General features: G+C 26.1%; 1 protein-coding gene across 3 annotated transcripts in view; it reads right to left on the bottom strand.

The window, feature by feature from the left end:
* Window positions 1-22,472, bottom strand: part of LOC100200854 (BAI1-associated protein 3) — a 72,657-nt gene that overhangs the window by 20,244 nt on the left and 29,941 nt on the right. For all 3 annotated transcript variants that reach the window (XM_065796272.1, XM_065796271.1, XM_065796270.1), the window contains 16 exons: window positions 20,280-20,378; window positions 19,965-20,065; window positions 19,602-19,716; window positions 19,232-19,359; window positions 18,799-18,886; window positions 18,634-18,690; window positions 16,445-16,542; window positions 15,593-15,641; window positions 15,246-15,388; window positions 13,372-13,495; window positions 11,682-11,750; window positions 7,197-7,271; window positions 1,063-1,164; window positions 761-976; window positions 606-671; window positions 429-508 (listed from right to left, as the gene is read on the bottom strand). In XM_065796272.1, the coding sequence (XP_065652344.1) occupies window positions 429-508; window positions 606-671; window positions 761-976; window positions 1,063-1,164; window positions 7,197-7,271; window positions 11,682-11,750; window positions 13,372-13,495; window positions 15,246-15,388; window positions 15,593-15,641; window positions 16,445-16,542; window positions 18,634-18,690; window positions 18,799-18,886; window positions 19,232-19,359; window positions 19,602-19,716; window positions 19,965-20,065; window positions 20,280-20,378 (1,610 nt within the window). The remainder of the gene's footprint in view (window positions 1-428; window positions 509-605; window positions 672-760; window positions 977-1,062; window positions 1,165-7,196; window positions 7,272-11,681; window positions 11,751-13,371; window positions 13,496-15,245; window positions 15,389-15,592; window positions 15,642-16,444; window positions 16,543-18,633; window positions 18,691-18,798; window positions 18,887-19,231; window positions 19,360-19,601; window positions 19,717-19,964; window positions 20,066-20,279; window positions 20,379-22,472) is intronic.

Below are 22,472 nucleotides of genomic sequence, written 5' to 3'. Positions count from 1 at the left end.
CTTACAAACAATGCTTAGTTTCATTAGGTTATATTATATTTGCTAGTTACATTAGTCAAGGTTAGTATTCTAACTAAAATCTAATTATTTTAAAATTTAATTGCTAACAACTTATTTAAATAAAAACTATATCTTATTTGGTGATAGTTGATATAAATCTTCTACATATTAAGTACTAGCCACTACATTAAAACAACTGTGGGAACATAAACTAACATGAGCAACATCAACTTGTTTCTCCATGCAGCGACCTTGTTCGTTAAGGTTCGTGTTTTGGAGTTATAGAGTTGAAAGAGGGTTGTAACCACAACTAAAGTAGCCTCCTCGACTGTAATGGCCTTCATGGCCTTGGGGAAGTTAATTCAAATTTAAAAACAAAAAATATATATAAGTTTAAAAATTTAAATAAATAATAGTTTTGTATATACTTGTTAAACACTCCGGAAAGTAATGCCAAGTTTAATGTAACCAAGTTGCTGTCGATGTACTCAAGAAGAGGATCTGCTGCCTGTAGAAAAATAGTTTTCACAAGTCTGAAAAATATGTGAAATAGATAATTCAGCTACTAACATGAAACTAATAATAACAGAAAAGTAAATACTTACTTGAGACACTTCAACTTTATGCTGATAAATTATTTTGTTAATGTATCCATTAAAACTTTCTTTAACCTAAATTTTATATATATTTATATATATATATATATATATATATATATATATATATATATATATATATATAAATGATATATTTTAATTACCCTGCGTCCAACATGTTTGATTATCTGTTCTAACTTGTTGTCCATATCTTCTTGTGCACATAGAATGATGTTTCTAAGGGTAGCCTGAAGTTGTTCTAATCTATCCTCACCATGTATAATAGCCATGGCTTTTACAACTTTTTCATATTCAAGAGCTTCTGGAACATAATTGAGAAACTCCAAGACATGCGCCATGTTGTTCATCATAATGCATAACTACAAAAAGTTATCAAATTTTAATATATTGGTATGAACTACAATATCAGAATAATATTTCTTAAGAGTTTTAATCAAATGTTTACTTGATCTGTAACATCAAATTGCCCTTCATTGTCATAGAATCCTTTCACTTTTAGTTTTTGGAATATCATTTCAGCATAGTCCATAGCACATTTGCCAATAATCTATTATGTTTGAAACATTTAAACATATTTTATATAAATATATATATATATATATATATATATATATATATAATATATATATATATATATATATATATATATATATATATATATATATATATGTGTATATATATTAAAATTAGTAGAAAATCACTTAACAAAATTTTTTCTCATTTAACACTGTGTTTCATCAATAAAGACGAGAGGATGAGATCTTTTGATGAGTCTTTATTGATAAAACACAGTGTTAATTGAGAAAAATTTTTGTTAAGTGATTTTCTACAAATTTATAATTGCTCTGTTCTTTTAAGAACATTGAACACTCTTTTTTTTAGAATACATTTTAAAGTTGTTTAAATATCTATATATAACCCTTGGAATTAGGAAAACTGAGGTCGGCAATAATTTGCCTACCTCAATCTTTTAGAGGTTAGCAAAAAAAAATTTGATACAAAGGTCTTACCATAAAACATCGAATCGAGGTTGGCAATTTTTTGCCGACCTCAAACACTTTTAGGTCGGCAGTTAGGTCGGCATTGCCTAATGCCAACCCTAAATCCGAGGGTTGTATATATATATATATATATATATATATATATATATATATATATATATATATATATATATATATATATATATATATATATATATATATATATAAATATATATATATATATATATATATATATATATATATATATATATATATATAAATATATATATATATATATATATATATATATATACATACATAATATATATATATATATATATATATATATATATATATATATATATATATATATATATGTATATACACACAAACATACAAAGAATATTTTATTGCACACATCCCATTCACATTAGGAAACAACTAAAAAAAAAGGTTTATGGTTTAGTGATAAGACTTTTAGATTTTCTTCAAGCTTTCTAATAACGAAGAAAAAAAAAACTTAAAAAAAAATCACATAGCACTAGACAGAATAAGATATGCACTAGCAGCAAAAATAAATCTTCCTAATAACAAGGTCTAAAGGAAATTATTTTAAAATGATTTTTGTAACACAATAAACATTTTTAATGACCCTCAGATAGTAGCAGCAGTACGTTATTCTAAAATTATAAGAAAAATTGCTTTACTTCATGAGACATATTAAAAGCAGGAGTCTTAAAGAACCTATAAGTAGATCAACAATTGAATGCATTTAAAAATAGAGAGAAGAAGAAGCAGATCAGAGAAACATTTGAAGTACCTCAAAATACAGTTCTTCATTGGGATCAAAAAATTATAGCGAACATTAAAAGAAAACTGTTGCTCATGCCTGTATTTCCACAAAAAAATATTCTTGGAACTAAAAACATAAAATCAAGAGCAACTTGGAACTCACAAATAAAAGAAAATTAACTTTTTGCACTAATTAAATGTTGAACAAAACATTGCAAAATACCAGATGTATTAAAGGTACCGCCATTGACCTCAAATGATACAAAAAATATACATATACTTTACCTTGCTTGCAGACATTCTCATGAGATCACCATGAAGGAAATCTAGAGGTTGTTGTATGAAAAAGTCATATCTCCTAATTGTACATTTTATAAGTGTCTGCAAACAAACAGGACCAAATATGAAAAAAAAACTAGAAAAGCTTTTAACACCACTACAAGATTTTTAGTTTTTACAGAAGAATGAGGTCTGCAATTTAGTTCTTGATCAAATTCTATCAGATAAGAGACAACCAAGAAGTCACTATTTAGGACTTTACTAACTGACAGTGGTTTTACTTGGAAGAAAACCACCAAACAAACTTGATTTCCACAAAGCTTATTAGATAGCTATTTTTCTTTACAAAGCAAAAATGTTTCTATTTAAACAACAGTTACAATACTCCTCAAACAATTCTGCTATACTTAAGAAATTTGAACAATTTGTATTATGACATCTGAAAAATGTAGAAAAGTAAATTACCACATTTCTATATTTTTTACAGAATAATTTCAGATAGCAAGAGTTCAAGAGAAAATTTTTATTGTGAAAAATATATAAAAAAATATTTTATTCAGTAAAACAGTTTAAAGTGAGTTATGTTCTGTCAATTAGAGGCATAGACATTAAAGAAATATATAATTAAAAACAAAAAACAAAAAAAGTTCTAAATAAATTTTTTCTTTTTTAATTAAGAAGTCATTATAAAAAGTCAATGTAAAGAAATGTTTGGAAAGAATTTAATTTTGCTCTTTCAGTAAATTGGTTTATGATATAAAAGAATATTGAAAAACTACAAAACAATACAATACGAAGGGAAAAGATTGCTATAACGATTACCAGTCCTAAACCTAATGCAAAAAAAAATTTACCTACATTGAATTTTAACTGCAGATACCATTAAAGAAAAAAGCTGTTGTTATTCAGAACATTTTAGAGTATTTTGAAATAGCAGATAATATCATTTGAGTCTGTATTGATGCTATATCAGGCAAATCAGGCAAACAAACTGTTCTGGTGTATGTGTCAACACAACATTTATGAAATCTATGCAACTCGTGCTTTGCAGGGTATCACTAAAGTTGAATCCAAGGATTTTAACAAAAACTTTTTATAAATCAGTACACTCAGAAACTGAAAAGGATTTTGAAACAAGCTTAAAATCGGTAGGAAGCTTTACAACTTTAGCAGCTTTATTTACTGGAAATAAAACTCTCTGTAAAAATGCTTATAATCACCTAGTAAAATATTTTGCTTTCAAAATTGAAATCAAATCTGAAAAGGTTATTGAACTTAAAAAAAATTATGTTAAAATTCAATCTGTAACAATAAAATATATATCTGAAGTTATGAATCAAGATTTGTGGCTGATGCCTTCAATATTCTATAACAAGAGATAACCCATTATAAACTTTAGCCAATATAACCTTTATAAATAGAAGCATTACGTTTTCTATCTGAATCTATCTTTTTAAATTCTACACAAATTTATAACAATAGCTTCATAAAATACCCGTTGATATATGTTAAATTTTGAAAATCTTGTTAACAAATATAAAGTAACTTTACTAAAAAAAAAAAAAAAAGTAATGACTTTACTGAAAGAAAACATTAGTTCGATGAAAGCCTTTTTAAAATGTCTCTAAATCAAAGAACAGCAACAAAATATACTGTTATAGCAAGAGAGTATAAAAAAAAAAAGTGACAAAGTATCACAAAAATAACTATTTAAAAAAGTATGATAAAAGTTTAGCTAAATGAAAACTTAATGGCAATACTTTATTAAATAAAGAACTTTGTAAATTTACTCTTTCATATTATTAAAAATTGGAACAGTATATTAAAATAACAATCGGTAAAAAATACATAACTTGGTCTAATAAAACACAGTTTTAAAAATCCCAATGGTCTAATAAAACACAGTTTTAAAAATCCCCAAAAAAAATCAATGAGACTGCTGTATATATCTCTGATTCATCCCCCATTTAGAATATGCTGCTTCAGTCTGTAATCCATACTATGATAAGGATGTAAAACAAAAAGAACAAGTTCAAAGGAGAGATGAGATCTTTTATAGTTTAAAAGAGAAAGATTTTAAAAATTTAAAGCTTTTAAAATGATTTAAGAAAAAGTTTTTGTATAATGCTGGGCCTTTTTTTCCCAAACCCAAACCCTCAGCAAACAAATGTAATAAAGTTATCCAAATGACTACTTCAGTATGATATATGTATATATATGTATGTATATATATATATATATATATATATATATATATATATATATATATATATATATATATATATATATATATATATATATATATGTATATATATATATATATATATATATATATATATATATATATATATATATATGTATGTATATATATGTACATATATATTATACTGATGGTTTAGGTAAGCAGTCTGACGTCATACTAAAATAGCCTGCTGCCAGGGGCTTCAGTACATACATTGACTGACAAATAGCCTGACTCGCAGCAGAGTGCTGCTACATCAACTGAGGATTTGGCATAAGGCAGCAATCTTTTCTTTCATTATTCTTTTTTCATATTTTTTCAAAACTCATATTTAAATAATGTAACAAAAATATGGTAATAATTTGTTACATAAATATGCTATAGTAGATCGTTGTAGAGTGCTCAATATTTACGAAAATATATATTTTTTCAAAAACAGAGCGTTTTATACTTAAATTTTAGAAAAAACAACTTTTAATGAAACTTAAAGTTTCATGCCTATCGACAATCATTAGCCATGAAGTACAAAATCAAAAATATAAAAAACTGTTTAAAAATTACAAACTAGGGTAGAATGAGTTCTGACGTTATAGTACAAGAAGACGTAATGGAAAACTAATCTCCGCTATCAAATAATGAAAGGAGAAATTTATTTTTGTGTCTGCATTTAGAGACTAATTCGCTTCTTTTGTTTAGCAGATTGTTTCCTTTGTAAAATAATATTTTGAACTCCTCATTTAAACAAAGCTTACAAATTTTCGACGCAGGGTTGTATGATTTACAGTGTTTAATAATACTCCATTTGATTGAAGTTGTGAAATTGTTTTCTTTTAATCCCCATACTTCCTTAGACAACAAGTGTCGTTTTGGTATTTTTTTATGTTAAAAGATTTTTGATGGTTCGCGTAACGAAGCTTAAATGAGGTTTCGCTTATCCCAATGTACACTTTATCATTGTGTTGAGGTTTATTTGAGCTTACGGTGGCTTGGTAAACAATGTTGTTAGACAAGCAATTGTTGTTCAGTGGACAAAGAGATTTTTTAATGCAATTGCAGGCTTTTTCTGATAATTTTACATCACCATATAAAATATAAGGAAACAATCTGCTAAACAGAAGAAACGAATTAGTCTCTATATTCAGACACAAAAATAAATTTCTCCTTTCATTACTTGATAGCGGAGATTAGTTTTCCATTACGTCTTCTTGTACTTAAACGTCAGAACTCATTCTACCGTAGTTTTTAATTTTTAAACAGTTTTTTATATTTTTGATTTTGTACTTCATGGCTGATGATTGCCGATAGGTATGAAACTTTAAGTTTCATTAAAAGTTGTTTTTTCTAAGTATATATATACATATATATATATATACATATATATATATACATATATGTATATATATATATATATATATATATATATATATATATATATATATATATATATATATAAATATATATACATATAAAATTTACTTTATATATATACAACCCTCGGAATTAGGGTCGGCATTTGGCAATGCCGACCTGTAAGTGTTTGAGGTCTGCAAAAAATTGCCGACCTCGTTTCTATGTTTTATGGTTAGACCTTTGTATCAAACAGTTTTGATCGACCACAATCTTTTTGAGGTCGGAAAATTATTGCTGACTTCATTTTTTCTAATTTTGAGGATTTTTTATATATATATATATATATATATATATATATATATATATATATATATATATATATATATATATATATATATATATATATATATATATATGTATATATACACACATATATATATCAACCCTCAAAATTAGGGTCAGCATTCAGCAATGCTGACCTAACTGCTGACCTTAAAGTGTTTAAGGTTGGCAAATAATTGCTGACCTTGTTTCTATGTTTTTTGGTAACTCCTTTGTATGAAATTTTTTTTGCCAACCTCTAACAGTTTGCAATAAATTGCCGACCTCATTTTCCCTAATTCCAAGGGTTGATATATATATATATATATATATATATATATATATATATATATATATATATATATATATATATATATATATGTATATATATATAATTTATTTTATATATATTTATATAATTTATTTTATACATATATATAAAATAAATAAAGTTGTTTACTTAACTTAGTTAATTTGAATAAAATAATTTTTTTTACAGAAAAAAAAATTTAAATCTTATATACAGAACAATATTAAGATAAAGTAGTAAAAGATGAATGAAGTTTATATGTAAACTATTAAACAACTATAAGAATAAATACAATGTCAGCGTACCCCAGATATCTGTGAAAGAAACATGTAGGCTCCACTAACATCTGGCCAATCAATATTTTTCCAGAAAATACATATCTAAATAATAAAGTTTTTATAAAAACATTTTTAAATTTTATAAGCTTAAATACAAAATTTAAAAAAAGTTGGACATAAAAATGTTGAAAAAAATTAATTGCCATTCAATTTAGTTACAAAAAAGTAAAGGGTTGAAAAGTAAAAAAATGTAAAAAAAAGTAAGTAACAAAAAAATTTTTTAAACTTTATGAGAATTCCAAAATGCTAATGTTCAATAATAATAAAAAAAACAACAGATAAATAAAAGTGTCATAAGCATAAGGGAACATGAATTTCGAAAGAGTTATTATTCTATAATAATAATAACTCTTTAATATATTATTCTATAATAATAATAATAACTCTTTCAAAATTCACCAGACTTATTAGCCCTTTGTGAAACTAATTTAAAATTTAGCTAATTCTTCAGATCTCATTGTAAATGGCTATAATTCCTTAATTTGCTCCTTAATTTGACCCATGCTTGACCTGGACATATACTTATGCATTGATTTATTTATTTTTAATTTTTCATAAAAGTTTTTTCATTTTTTATTCATCATTTTTCATGAAAGTTTGAATCCTCTGACTATACTTTTATAAACTTTCATTCAATTGCCTATTTGTTCTTTATCAATCTTGTTCTCAACCGGACTGCACTCTTTTAGATGTAATTTCTTATCTAATTGATAAAACTTTACTCTTCATCCATCAGTCAATATTATTGTTATTGGTGACTTTATTGCTCATCAGGGATGAATGGCTTGGATATACCACAATGAATGGATATGCCACACTGCTATACACTCTGCTGGCAATAGAGTTCATAACTTTTGTATTTCTTAATATTTTACTCAGATAGTTAACATTCATTTTCCAGACAACCCCTAATCACTCCTTCACTTCTTGATTTGTGTCTCTGACTAGCTTGTTTTCAGTTTCACCTTATTATCCTTTAAGTGGTTCAGATCATGCTAGGATCTTTCTAAATCTTTTTTTTTCATACTTATTCCTCAGGCTGATCAAGTCAAGCCTTATTCTACTTTATGATTTTCACCACCTTGTGCAGCCTCTATTCCTAATTGTAATAATTTTTTTCTTTTTTTTTACAAAAAAAAAAGTCTTAAAAACAAACGTCTTTTTATTATTGCAAAGAAACTTTTCATTCAACTAGTTTTTACCTTTTCACATCAATGCTTTAAAACTCTATCCAATCTTCATGTCTTCCCAACTCAGACAATCTATAGTTTTTTATTTCTTCTTTCATTTTTCTTGGTCTTTAACAATATTCTTTGGTTACTGGTAACTCCTAATTTAAATAGTAGTTGCTTACAGCTTTGTGAACTAGTTCATCAAAAAAAAAGTAGACAGGATTCTATTTACTTTTTTTAACTTAGCTGAAAAACAAGTCTGACAAGATTGCGTTTTGTTTGGTAGAATAATAGATCATAGTTTAATTGAGAAGGGAAAATGTTAGTATTAGTAGTATTAAAAAATATGTTTTCTTACAACAATCGAACAAAGTCCCACTGTTGTAAAGAAGCAATAGTTCCACAACATTTACACTACTTTTAGACTTTGTCTTAGAGAGAAAAGACATAACTAGAACAACAAAAATGACACCAGTATTCCAAATAAGGATAGATAAGAACTTTATAAAAACAGAAAATAGATTCAGAAGTAAGAAAATGGTATAGAGAAACTTTCCAATGGGTTAGATATACGGTTTATATGCCAGTAGTGAAAGTTATTCCAAGAATATTTAAAGTAAAAAACTCAGTAAAGATGTCTCTATTATCATTAAGATAAAAATAATATTTAATATTTGCAATAACTATTAGTTGTAAACAGAGTTTTGCTAAAAATCTGTTTACAACAAAAAATCAAGTTAAAAATCACCAACCACTGCAAGCTCTGAGCTGTTACAGAAGATTAAATTCAGGATTAGTTGCCTGAACTAAGAATATTGTATTGCGGAGCATTGTTTGTTATGTCATTAGTAAGAGTCACTTTGGAGGTAAGATTTTCAGTAAGATTATTAATATAAATAAGAAACAACACAGAACCAACTATGGAACCACTTGTTACCTCAGAGGTTATTGGAAAGGAAAGAGAGTGTTGTCTGTCAAGGACAGCTATTATACTGTTATTAGAAAAAAATGATTTAAGAATTTTAAAACAGTCTATGTACACCAAATGAAGTGAGTTAATGGGAAAGACTAGCATGTTAAACTTTATACAAATTTTATTTCAAAAGCAATAGTTCTTGCCTTATTGAATCCATCTAATTCAAAATAGAACCTTTCTGTTATTATAGCTAACAAATCAGCAGTAAAAAAATAAAAATCTTTATTATTTAACTTTTTTGACTTATAATAAGATTTAGATTGTTAATTAAAAATTAAAAAGATCTTAATTAAAAATCTTGCAATTAATGGTAAAAAAAACCTATTAGGAAATAATTTGAGGGGTCATAAGGATCTTTAGAGTTGAAAAAAAAAAAATAATAATAACATGTGCCATTTTATGTTGTCTATCAAAATCTTTATTACTCCAAAAGTCTTTGTTACCCCCTAAAGTACTTCAGGAGGCCTTCTGCAAGACAGTAGGCAAATCCAGATTACATTTGCATTTGGTTGAGTATTTTTATTGAGACACCATCTGTCACCTTTACTTAACCTCTCTCTTGTAAAAAATTATTTTTAATTAATGTACCAATTCCAATTTTCATTATTTTTATCTGCTGCCTTTACTCAACCAAGAGCCTTAAGGCAAACAAATATCATATGCCAGAGTTACAGACCTAGCCTTTTCTTAGTAGGAGTCTTGCAAAAGCAGCAGGACATGTGTCAAGTCATACTGGACTTCATGCTATTAGAAACAGGCTAATCATAATAATTCAGATTGTAACCTAAAATATCATAAACTGTATAAAATACCCGGAACCAATACAAATCTTTAGGAACCAGACGAAATACCAGAAACTGCAACATAATTCAAGAACCATAATAATATATTAACTTAATAAACTATCTATATAAAACATTAGTAACTATATAAAAATATCATAAGCCACATAAAACATTAGAAACTGTATTTACAGTTTTTATTAGTGCTAACTTGTATTTTATTTTAGTAAAGTTAACACTAAATCTATTTGTTGCCATAATTTGTATTTTTAGTTACCCCTATTTAAAATAATCATAACTGAAAACAAATAAGAATTAAAAAGAACTTTTTTTGAAAAAACAAGTCAAGTTTCTTTGACCAATTATTATACGTTCATTTAAAATGTTTATAATTTTCAATTCTAATTATTATAATATAAATACTTATTTTATATAAATATAATTAAGTTTTATATGAATATATTTTACATATTATAGTTTTAATATTGTTAAAATATATGTTTAAACAATATGTTTTGTATATTATAGTAATAATAACATTATAAATATGTCTTGAATATTACAGTTGTAGCTAATATACCAATTCTAAAGTTTTCCTTCTGCTATAGCATATATAGATACACATTTACCAACTTTTTTTGCTGATTTATATCCGCACAGTTTTGAGGGAAAAAAAAAAAAAGAATAATGAAAAAAATGGCTGTCCCATTCCAAACACTTAATTGATGAAGCTGCATTTCCTTGCATGTTCTATCTAACAGTCAGTCAACCAGTCAGTCAATACTGAGACCCTCACAGCTCCCTATTTCAGTGTGACATCATTCTAACTAGCTATATAGACAATATTATTTATAAATATTTTTTTAAATTCAGGAAACGACTTCCAGAGTATTTCGTTTTTAGTGACTAAATTTAACAGTTCTGCTCATGAACTCTACTGAAAATGAAAATGAACTGTACCGAAAAAGTTTCATCAAAAAAAAAAAAAAAAAAATCAAATTATTCTTCAAATAATTTCTGGTGTATTTGGATTTTATATTAGGAAACATTTATGAATGGAAAATATTATGAATGGTCCCTCTGGATAAATTTACTTTTGCAGAATGCTTGGTTACTGCTGCCTCAGGCTTTTCAACTGGAAAAATGCTTCTTGGTTTTGTGTGCTTTCATCGCATTTTTGTGATCGTTTACTTTGACCTTGTTCTTTAACTGATCTAATCTCATGAAAAAAGTTATAAGTTGTAATTATTGTAGTTATTGGCATTTTCTAGCTTCAGGCATCTCAAAACTTCAACTGCACTCTTGATTTTTGCCATTAATACAACCTAGTCTGAGATTTTAATCCAAAGGCATGATTCAATTTAATATTATTTTAAAATGAATGCTATTTCTGCATAATATAATATTATATCAGATATATAGACTTTAAATTTGCTGTATATATAAAAGTTTACTTTTATGCATAGACTTTCTGAACAAACTGTATATATAAAGTTATAAAAACAATATATTAATTTCCTACCTGCCCCAAACAACAAGTTACATCAACAGCTGATGTGGAATGTTTGACCATAGAATCAATAACACGTACCTAAATATTAGCACAAAAAAATTTAAAGAATTAGCTTAAACATTTGAAACACTTGTTAATACATCAGAAATAAATTGAATCAAACTTAGATAGAAAAGCTTTTTTACAAAAAATTATAAAGATAAAAAAAAAAAAACAATAATAATAACCAAACTCTAACCCAAGTTCATAAAAAATAAAATAATCTTGACTAAATCCTGTTACTGAACCATAAAGACAAGCTCACAACCGATAAAATATCCAAAACTATAGTTTTATTATAAAAAAGAGCAGAAGGGTAGAGAGTAGTGATTTCGCCGGTTAACCAGATAGTCAGATATCCAGATTTCCTTTCGAATATCAAATATTGATATTCAAATAATAAAAACCGACTTTTAAACTTAATACTTACAAATTTATATTAAAATACGAAAGATGATTCAAAAAAGAAAGAAATTAAAAAATAAATACTTAAATTTAGACTCTGACGCAACTACAAGCAAGCTGACACTGACAGTGGCTTTTGATTTTTGTTTAATTTTTACTGCAAGCCGATGGTAGTAACTTTCAAGTATGCTTCACAAAAAAGGATTAATATTCCTTTTTGTAAATTAATTTTTATTCTAGACACAATTTTATTGTTCTTAAAGTTTAATTAATTCTCTACAAAAGTAATAACAAATAAGAGCCATATTGTGTAGTTATAAAAAATCACTTTACAAAGTTAAGAAATACATGAGAGAAAAAAAACTTTAAATTTAGTTCTAAAATAAAGCAGCACAAGGACGTAAAACAAAATTTATTATTATATAAAATATTATTAAATAATAATAATAAAATTATTATTAAGTATAAGAAATAACATTATATAAAATCGATTATTACATCCTTGAGTGGCTTTATTATTACATCCTTGAGTGGCTTTAGTATTACATCCTTGAGTGGCTTTAGTATTACATCCTTGAGTGGCTTTAGTATTACATCCTTGAGTGGCTTTAGTATTACATCCTTGAGTGGCTTTAGTATTTCAATGAAGAAGTAGAAGCGTATAAGAATTTAGGTAAGTAATTAGTTTTAAAAAAAAATATTCTTATTATATTTGCAATGAGTTTGGACTAGTTATTGTTTATAAAAACAATTGTTTTCAGAACTTTGCATTTCTTGTTGTTAAATAAATTTAACTTGTTAAATTTACTATTCGAATTTCAATTAGTTTTCAGCGTAATGTCATCCAAATTTTATTGTAAAAAATGTGCGGTTACAACGAATTTTTTTTTGATTATAGTGGCTGATAGCGAAAGAGTTTAAGAATAAATTTTCACAATTAATTATGACTTTATAAATATTTCTAATTTTTGCAATTAATGATGACTTTATAAATATTTTATAATAATATTCTATTAAATTATATTAAGTTTATTTTAATGATAAACTCAACATGCTAAAACTTTCATAAAAAGTTTTACAATTTTTAAGAAAAATTTTTCGGAATACTCTGGAACTTTAATTAAACTTTAGCAGAGGAGCAGAGAGGTTATAAGTATAACTATACTTAGCAGTAACCAGGCCACTTTTTTTTATACTTAAGTAAAGAATTATTTAATCACTATTTATTTGTTAATTTTGATATCAAAAACAAAACCTCATCAATTAGAACAGCTTTTTCAATCCGTTGCTCTGCTTTTAATGTAGCAATATCTAACCATTTAATAACACCTTTTTTAAACCAATCACAATAGCTATCAAGTCCTCCTTTGCGTGTATTTCTAAAGTTTAAAAGTAAAAATAAAAAACATGCGAATATTTTTTATTAAAGCGTGTACACAAAATAAATGTGAAACTTACAAAATCTTATTATTAAAGCGTGTACACAAAATAAATGTGAAACTTACAAAATCTTATTATTAAAGCGTGTACACAAAATAAATGTGAAACTTACAAAATCTTATTATTAAAGCGTGTACACAAAATAAATGTGAAACTTACAAAATCTTATTATTAAAGCGTGTACACAAAATAAATGTGAAACTTACAAATTGATTTACAAAAAATGTGATTTACAAAATCTTATTGTTAAAGCGTGTACACAAAATAAATGTGAAAGAATAAGCATGTCATTTTTTTTCAGTGGTTGTATTAAAATCTTTTTAATCGTTTTGTATTTTTTTTACAACATGTTGTGGTTTCAAAAAAAATATGTTAGTTTTTTGATTTAACTTGAAATTAGTTTTAAAAATGACAAAAGAAGAAGGCGTAAGAGAAAAAATTATGCACAAATATTTACAAATAGCTAATAGTAGCTACAATTCGATAGCAAAATCGTTGCAAATACATCCATTCACTGTTAGTCATGTTATTCAACGTTTTTCTCAAACAAAATCGATCAAACGCAAATCTGCTGGTGGAAGAAAATCAGGTTTTAAAAATATAAAACTAGTTAGAAAACTGGTTAACAGTTTTAAGAATAACCCAAGCCTTTCACTAAGGGAACGCGCAAAAATATATGGATTTTCTCATAGTTTTGTTGCAAAAGTTAGAAATAAACACGGTTTTCATTCTTTCAAAGCACAAAAAGTGCCAAACCATTCTGAAACTCAACAAAAAAGTGCAAGAACCCGCAGCAGAAAGTTGTATGACAATTTTATTTCTAAAAATTTCTGTACTATTGAAGACGATGAAACTTATATCAAGTACGATCATCAACAAATTCCTGGTGCTGTTTATTATATTGCCAAATATAGAGGAAAAGTAGATAAGAAATTTAAATACACAAAACATGACAAGTTTGCTAAAAAACCTTTGATTTGGCAAGCTATTTGCAATTGTGGCAAAAAATCAGCACCTTATATTTTTCAGTCCACACTTTCTGGTCAAATATATGTTAAAGAATGTTTACAAAAATGCCTTTTACCTCTCATTAAACCACACAATAACAGACCTGTGTTCTGGCCTGATTTAGCCTCAATTCATTATTGTAAACTAGCTATGGAATGGTATAAAAAGAATAATGTGAAATTTGTGCGTAACACAGAAAATCCTCCAAACTGACCAGAATTGAGAGTTATTGAAAAGTACTGAGTAGTTTGGAGGATTTTTGAAATTATTGAAAGAAAAATGAAAAAAATAAAAAAGCAGAAACATTAAAGATATTAAAATATCATTTAAAAAAGCATCAAATAGTTTTGATACTTATTCTGTGCACAAGCTTATGGGTACCACTAAAGCAAAAGCTCGAAATTTTATTAGATTTCCACAGAAATAATTCGTTTTTTTTTTAATGTTTGATCTTCTTATATTTTTGTATTAAAATTATTACTTGGTTCGAAATAAAAATTGAGGAGTACTTTTTTTTATTTGTTTTTCTACTTTCACATTTATTTCGTCTACACGTTTTAACAATAAGGTTTTTTTTTATAATTTTTTTTAGATTCAAAACTCGAATCATTTTGTAAGCCTAACTTTCAATATTAGTTAGGAGATATTTAGCAAAAAATACAAAAAAAAATGTGTGCCTACTCTTGTGGAATATTCTTCTTGAAAGAATGCAAATGCCGCACAGCAATAAATAGTTCAAACATAGCTGTTCCAAACTCTTGACTACCTTTTGCAATAAGCTCACCTTCTGATTTCAATGCACAAGTTTCAACTATTTCAGACAACTATAAGCAGTAACACAACCTTAAGTTAATTTTTGTTGATAATAAAATTAATGTTGCAGTTAAAGTAAAAAATTGTCATTTTTGTTGACAACAAAAATGATGTTAACAACAACATAAATGCAGTTGCTGTTTGCAACCAATAAAAAATGCTATGTCTACCGACAACGCAAAAGTATAATCAAACTGTTTTAAAAAAATACTTACTAGTAACTCAATCTTGTTAAACACAACAGCATTGTAGTCTATATCTACTCTTTAAAAAAAAAAAGAAACCATATCCAAATAAATGTTGATAACAACTATACATACAGAACAACATAACTATGAAACCATAATATAACATACTACTACATAATATGACACACTACATTATATAACATAGTGCTACATAATTTAACATAACAAAATGTTTTCACATAACAAAAGCAGAGAAAAATAAAATTACTTGAATAATTTAATAATTAATTTTGAAAATAATGATCTTGATCATCATCACCACATCATGATGATTATGATCAAGTCACAACCTTAATGACTCTATTTAAAAAAACAAAATCATTGACATCAAATTAACAATCTAATAACAACAATAAAAAAAACTGTAAACAAATTAGCTCTAATCTTTAATAAGGCTACACCCCTAAAACATTTTAACACTTTGTCGTCATAATTTTTTGAATTGATTTTGTAGTCTTTTTTTGAAATAAGTTTAAAGAGAATAAAGTAACCTATCGTAGAAGTGTATTTTCAATACACTTCTATGATAGGTTACTTTATTCTATTTAAACTTATTTCAAAAAAATACTACAAAATCAATTCAAAAAATTATTTCATATTTTTCAAAATTATTAAATGTTGAAGACCTCAAATTCAAAATTTTTTGCATTTTTAAAGAATATAATAAACAATAATTCTATATTATAATAAAAACCAATGAACAATGCAAGCCTTTTTAGGGTGTTTAAGCTTTTACCCTTAAAAAATAATTAAGTTAAGAGCTCTTAATAATTTATAAAAAAGTGAAATAAAACATAAAAATTACATTTATTGACTAACATTTGAAACACAGGTTTATAATCTGATACACCTATTTTCAAATCAGCAATGATGGTGTTGGTCAACTGTACTAACTTTTTAAGTTCATCTAATGGCGTCTAAAATATAATAAAACATATTAAGGACTATTTCTAATTTCACTATACAAATGCTTGCAATAAGATTGCATACAAAGTAAAGTTGTTATAACAAATGATCAACAATTAAATCAGATGAAACAACAGAAGATTATCTTGTCATAATAAATGATTAACAAATAAACCAAATAAAACAGTGGATTACTTGTCATAATAAATGATTAACAAATAAATCAAATAAAACAACAGAGGAATATTTAATCATAATGCAGTGGCTTTATAAGGTCTTAATAAAAATATAAAATCACTTAGATTTTTTAGCAATTACTTAAATTATTTTTAAACTTTTTAAAAAAAGTAAAAAAAAGAGATTTTTTTAAAATTTTATATGGGATACATTGTATAACAAAGATGAATAAAAAAATTTTTTTAAATATTTTATTTTGGTACCAAAGTAAATAGAATAAATGAATCAGGTCAAAAAACTATAATAAGATAAATGTGTCAAAAATAAAAGGTCACCCTTAAAGACAGTTTACATGACCACCATGTGCTTTTAGGAAGACTCAAATACATTTGGATTCAATTAGATACATACATAATTCCTTTCATTCCAAATTTTTTTCTGTGCAAGTTTCAATTGCACAATTCTTTCCTCATTCTCTCTTGATAACTTCTTGTCCATCCATGACCAATTATTTTCAATAGGGTTTATATTTTTTTTTAGGGATCTTGCTGGCCAGGGTAGAAGAGTAATATATTGCTTTTGAAACTACTCTTTTACTGAGTAAAATTGGCTGGATGTGCTGTTGCGCTATCCTGTTGGAAAATCCAGCTTTTACCCCTTTCAAAAAACTATATAATAGGAGGTAAAAGCTTATTTTCCAAGGTCTTTTGTAATTATTCTGATAAATTCTCACTGTATAAATTAATTTTAGAATTAAAAAATTCTATCTTCTTATGAAAATTGCATTCCCATATACTAATCGAGCTGCCACCATCCTGTACTCTTAATTCACAAAATCTTATCTTATATTTCTTTGAAGCTAATCTTTAACCATAATTCCTGATTTATTTAAGACCACCTTAAAATTTGATTTATCAGTAAAAATGATTTTAGACCAATCTTCTACTGAACAGTAAATTCTTTTGTTACAACATTTATATCACTTAATCCCAGCTGTCACCGTTAAAAGCAATTTTCTGGCAGTAACATAATACCAAACAATATCATTCTTATAAAGACGCCTTCTACCTGTGTTATAACTAACACTAACAAAACCAGTTTTATTACTTAGCTAACAGTTCTTAGTAGCTAATTTTCTTCCCTTACCCTTTGATACGATGAGCTTTAAAAAGTTGGCAGGCCATCAAAATTTTATTTTAGATCCCTAAAATAAAATTTTGATGGCCTGCCAACTTTCAGTGAACCTTTTAATCATTTGAAAGCTTGTAGTTTTTTAGCGCTATTTGGACGCAGCATAATAAAACATTGCATAATTTTGCTATTTTTTGTTGATTTCAACATTGTTTGGACACAGCAAAATGAATCACCACATAATCTTACTATTTCTTGTTGACTTTTTTAGTTATCTTTCGATAGACTGCCTATTGACTTCTTGTGATACTGATTTTCTGTCCATTTTTCTGCTTTAGGTGTGCCAAGAACTTACCAATTTAAATATCTCCTGAAGTAAGTTAAAAATTGCTTTTTTTTAATTTATATGTAATTTATTTTGCTAAAAACTTAAATTTTTAAGATTTTCATATAATTTATTTAATAGTTATTAACTTTAAATTAAGTGACCTTATAATTTTGACACATTTTTAAATAAGAAATTAATAGGGTTGCTTTACTTTACCTTTAAATTACTCCCTTTAAAAAATTAGATGATTAAACAGCATATCATTTATTTATCTATTAAATACAAATATTATTTAAGAGATAATTGAATAAAAATATTATTTAAGAGATAATTAAATAATAAGCTGTCAAAAAATCCAAATGACCTTATATTTTATTTGTTAAATGATTGACAAATAAATCAAATAAAACAACAGTAGATAGCCTAGTCATTATTAATGATCAACAAAAAGAAAAAAAAATCATACTTGAGAAACTGACTGATAAAAAGCTTCAGTGAGAAAAAACCACTCTGTTGTACTTTTCTAAAATATCATTAAGTTCATTCATTGAAACGACTTTACATTAATTTCATTCATTGAAACTATTTTACTTAATTATTTGCAATAAATCACTAAAAACAATATACTTGCCTCAATTTCATCAGCAACTTGCTTGGAAAGTTGCTTATGAGGAAACTTGTTTGCATAAACTGGAAGTTTGTGAATTTTGTCTAAACACCTAAAAATAAAAAAATATTATTTATAGTCAAGCAACAACTCAGTACAAAATGTTTTTGACTTGTCATTTTTGTCTTGTCTTGTTTTAAAAAATTTACAATAAATCTGTTAACGTATAGAGTTTTTTAATTTATTTTTTTGGGATTTAATGAATATAAATTGGTTTATAAAGTCTTGTTGTCAAAGTTTTTCTGAAAAAAGAGTTAAATAATTTTTTAAAATAAAATCAATTTGGGAAATTTTTACTAGATTCAAATTCATTTTTACTAAACTCTCTGAGATTATTAAAACTGCTACATCTTAGAAAAAAAGACACAATTTAATAAAAAAATAAAATAATAAATACACAAGTAATTGAGTCAGTTGCAAAATTTTATCAGGATTTCCTGCAGAAAATATGTATCGATATTTGCTTAACAGATGTTCGGCATGGTTACAGAATGTTTCCAATGAAATTAAAAAATCTTCATTTTCCTAAATTTATTAAGTTATTTGTTTAATTAATAAAAATCAAGAAAAAACATCTTTACTTAAAGAAAAAACATATTTACTTAAAGGAAAAACATATTTACTTAAAGGAAAAACATCTTTACTTAAAACTTAAGTTAAAACTTTAATTAAAACTTAAAAAAGAAAGTTAAATAAAAAAATAAAAAACTCTTTTTTATTCAAGATCATTAGCTGAATTAAAAAAATTTATATTTAATTAATAATACCTTTTCTGATAACTCATCTATACAACTTTCCTCACTATATATCACAAGAAGATCAATAAGTTTTTTATAAGATAACAATGTTTTTTGACACAGGTAGCTATATACTTTCCATTGTCTATAAATAAATAATTATAGTTAAGTAAATAAATATTATAACCTTTATTTACTTAGTTTATATTGATTACCTTAAAAACTCCATTTTTATATTTATCAATAATTTCAGTTCTAATAAATGAAGCTGGCCTCACGTTAGCCAATAATCAAAGAAGTAATAAAAGTTATACATTAGGATTCATTGATAATCAAGTTAATTGATTATAAATGAACTGTTATTATAAAAAATATATATTTAACAATTTATACACAACAATTTGTTGGAGTTTGGACACTTCATGCTGCACACAGTACTGTTTAAGTACTATTTCTGCTTTATCCATGATTGTACCATCCCAATATTTTCCTGGCTAATAAAAAGTTGAAAAAATTTTCTTATTTTCATGATCAAAAGGACAATCTAACTTAGATCAAATAAAAAAATAAAACATAAAGATATAAAAACAAAACAAAAACTTCATTAAGTGTAAGCAATTACAACAAGATTAAATTTTATAGTTATAAACCACAAACAATATTAAATGAGCAAGCACAGTAACTAACTTTCAAATTAAATATACTTACTTCAAAGTCTATGTTTCGTTGGCAATCATATCGAACAAAATAATTAAAGAATTCATCATAAATTTGATCTGAGGTAAGAGTAGAGTTGTAAGCAACTTCCTATAGATAAAGATCAATTTACCATAATACATATAAAACATTTAGTTTTGTATACTTATAAAAAGGCCTAATAGATACCCTAAGGCTATATAAATGGGTGTCTATGTGTATATATATATATATATATATATATATATATATATATATATACATATATGTATATATATATGTATATATATATGTGTATATGTATATATGAATATATATATACATGTATATATATATATATGTATATATTTATATATGTACATATATATGTGTATACAGAGTGGTGCAAAATAAACGCATGTTTTTCGAACCGCTAGTATGCGGCAACGGGAGGGGGGTATTGACCTTGAACAAATGTTGGCAGACGGCCCAAACAATGCCATTTCAGTCACTATGGAGCATTGGAGCGTACAACATCGTGTGTTTGTTGTCGAGCAGTTTTTTAGAAACAATGATTCTGTAGTCACAGTGCAACGCCTTTTCCGTCAATATTTTAGAGTTGGACGTTGAGGTGCAGTGTCTGATTGAAATACCGTGCTCCAATGGGTTGCAACATTTAGAAGTACTGGTTCTGTGATGAAAAAGAAACCGCCTGGTCTTCCCTGTTCAATTCGTACTCCGGAAAATGTAGACCGAGTCAAGAGATGTAGAACGACTTTTACTAGTCCTAGACAATCGACTAGACAACATGCTGTAGCGTTGGGTATGTCATGTCGTTCGCTTCACAGCATCTTACATGATGATCTCAAGTTCCATCCGTACAAAATAATAATCGATCAGCAGCTTAATGAAGGGGATTTTGTACAGCCCAGAGAGTTTTGTCGCATAATGGATGAAATGTTTATGGAAGATCCCAATGCTACAGTCTTCATGAGTGACGAAGCACATTTTCATCTTGACGGTTACGCCAATGTTCAAAACTGTTGGTATTGGGCATCGGAGAACCCACAAGAATTACACCAAAGACCACTGCACAGTTTAAAGGTAACAGTATGGTGCTGCATTTCAAAGTTGGGGATTGTTGGACCCTATTTTTTTGAAGAGGAAGGAATTGCAGTTACTGTTACATCAGCTTGCTACGTTGAAATGTTAAACAACTTCCTTCATCCAGAACTTGAAAGGCATCAAGTGAATATAAGAGACATTTGGTTTCAGCAGGATGCTGCCACAGCTCACACGGCGAGAGCATCCATGGAAATGGTTCAACAAATGTTCCCAGGACATGTGATTTTGAGATTTGGTGATGTTCACTGGCCCCCTCGCTCACCTGACCTGTCGATATGTGACTTCTTTTTGTGGGGATATTTGAATCAAAAGTGTACATGAACAAGCCTTGCACACTTGATGACCTTAAAAATTCCATTAGTCAGGAAATTGAAGCGGTGCCAAATGCAATGCTGGAGAGAGCCGTCCGTAATTTTCAGAAGAGGATCCAAATTTGTATCCGCAAGAAGGACGTCATATCAAAGAAATTAGTTTCCGAACCTAAATATGGTATGTAACTTCAAAAACTGCATTGAAAAAACCTATCATTTAATATTTGTTTTTATTATTTTCAACTCATTGTGTCCCAGTAATTCAATATTGAAAAACACGCGTTTCCTCTGCACCACCCTATATATATATATATATATATATATATATATATATATATATATATATATATATATATATATATATATATATATATATATATATATATATGTATATATATATATATGTATATATATATATATATATATACATCTATATACCTATATATGTATATATATATAGTATATATATATATATATATATATATATATATATATATATATGTATATATATATATTATATATATATGTTATATATATATCTATATATGTATATATATATCTATGTACCTATATATATATAATATATATATATAAAATATATGTATATGTATATATATATACATATATAGATATATATATATATATATACATATATATATACATATACATATATATATATATATATATATATATGTATATATATATATATATATATATATATATATATATATATATATATATATATATATATATATATATATATATATATATATATATATATATGTAGTCT

The sequence above is a fragment of the Hydra vulgaris genome, chromosome 04, assembly GCF_038396675.1.
Source record: "Hydra vulgaris chromosome 04, alternate assembly HydraT2T_AEP".
NCBI classification, from domain to species: Eukaryota; Metazoa; Cnidaria; class Hydrozoa; order Anthoathecata; family Hydridae; genus Hydra; species Hydra vulgaris.
The sequence above is the reverse complement of the archived record's forward strand: the minus strand, read 5'-3'. Positions and strand labels throughout refer to the sequence as shown.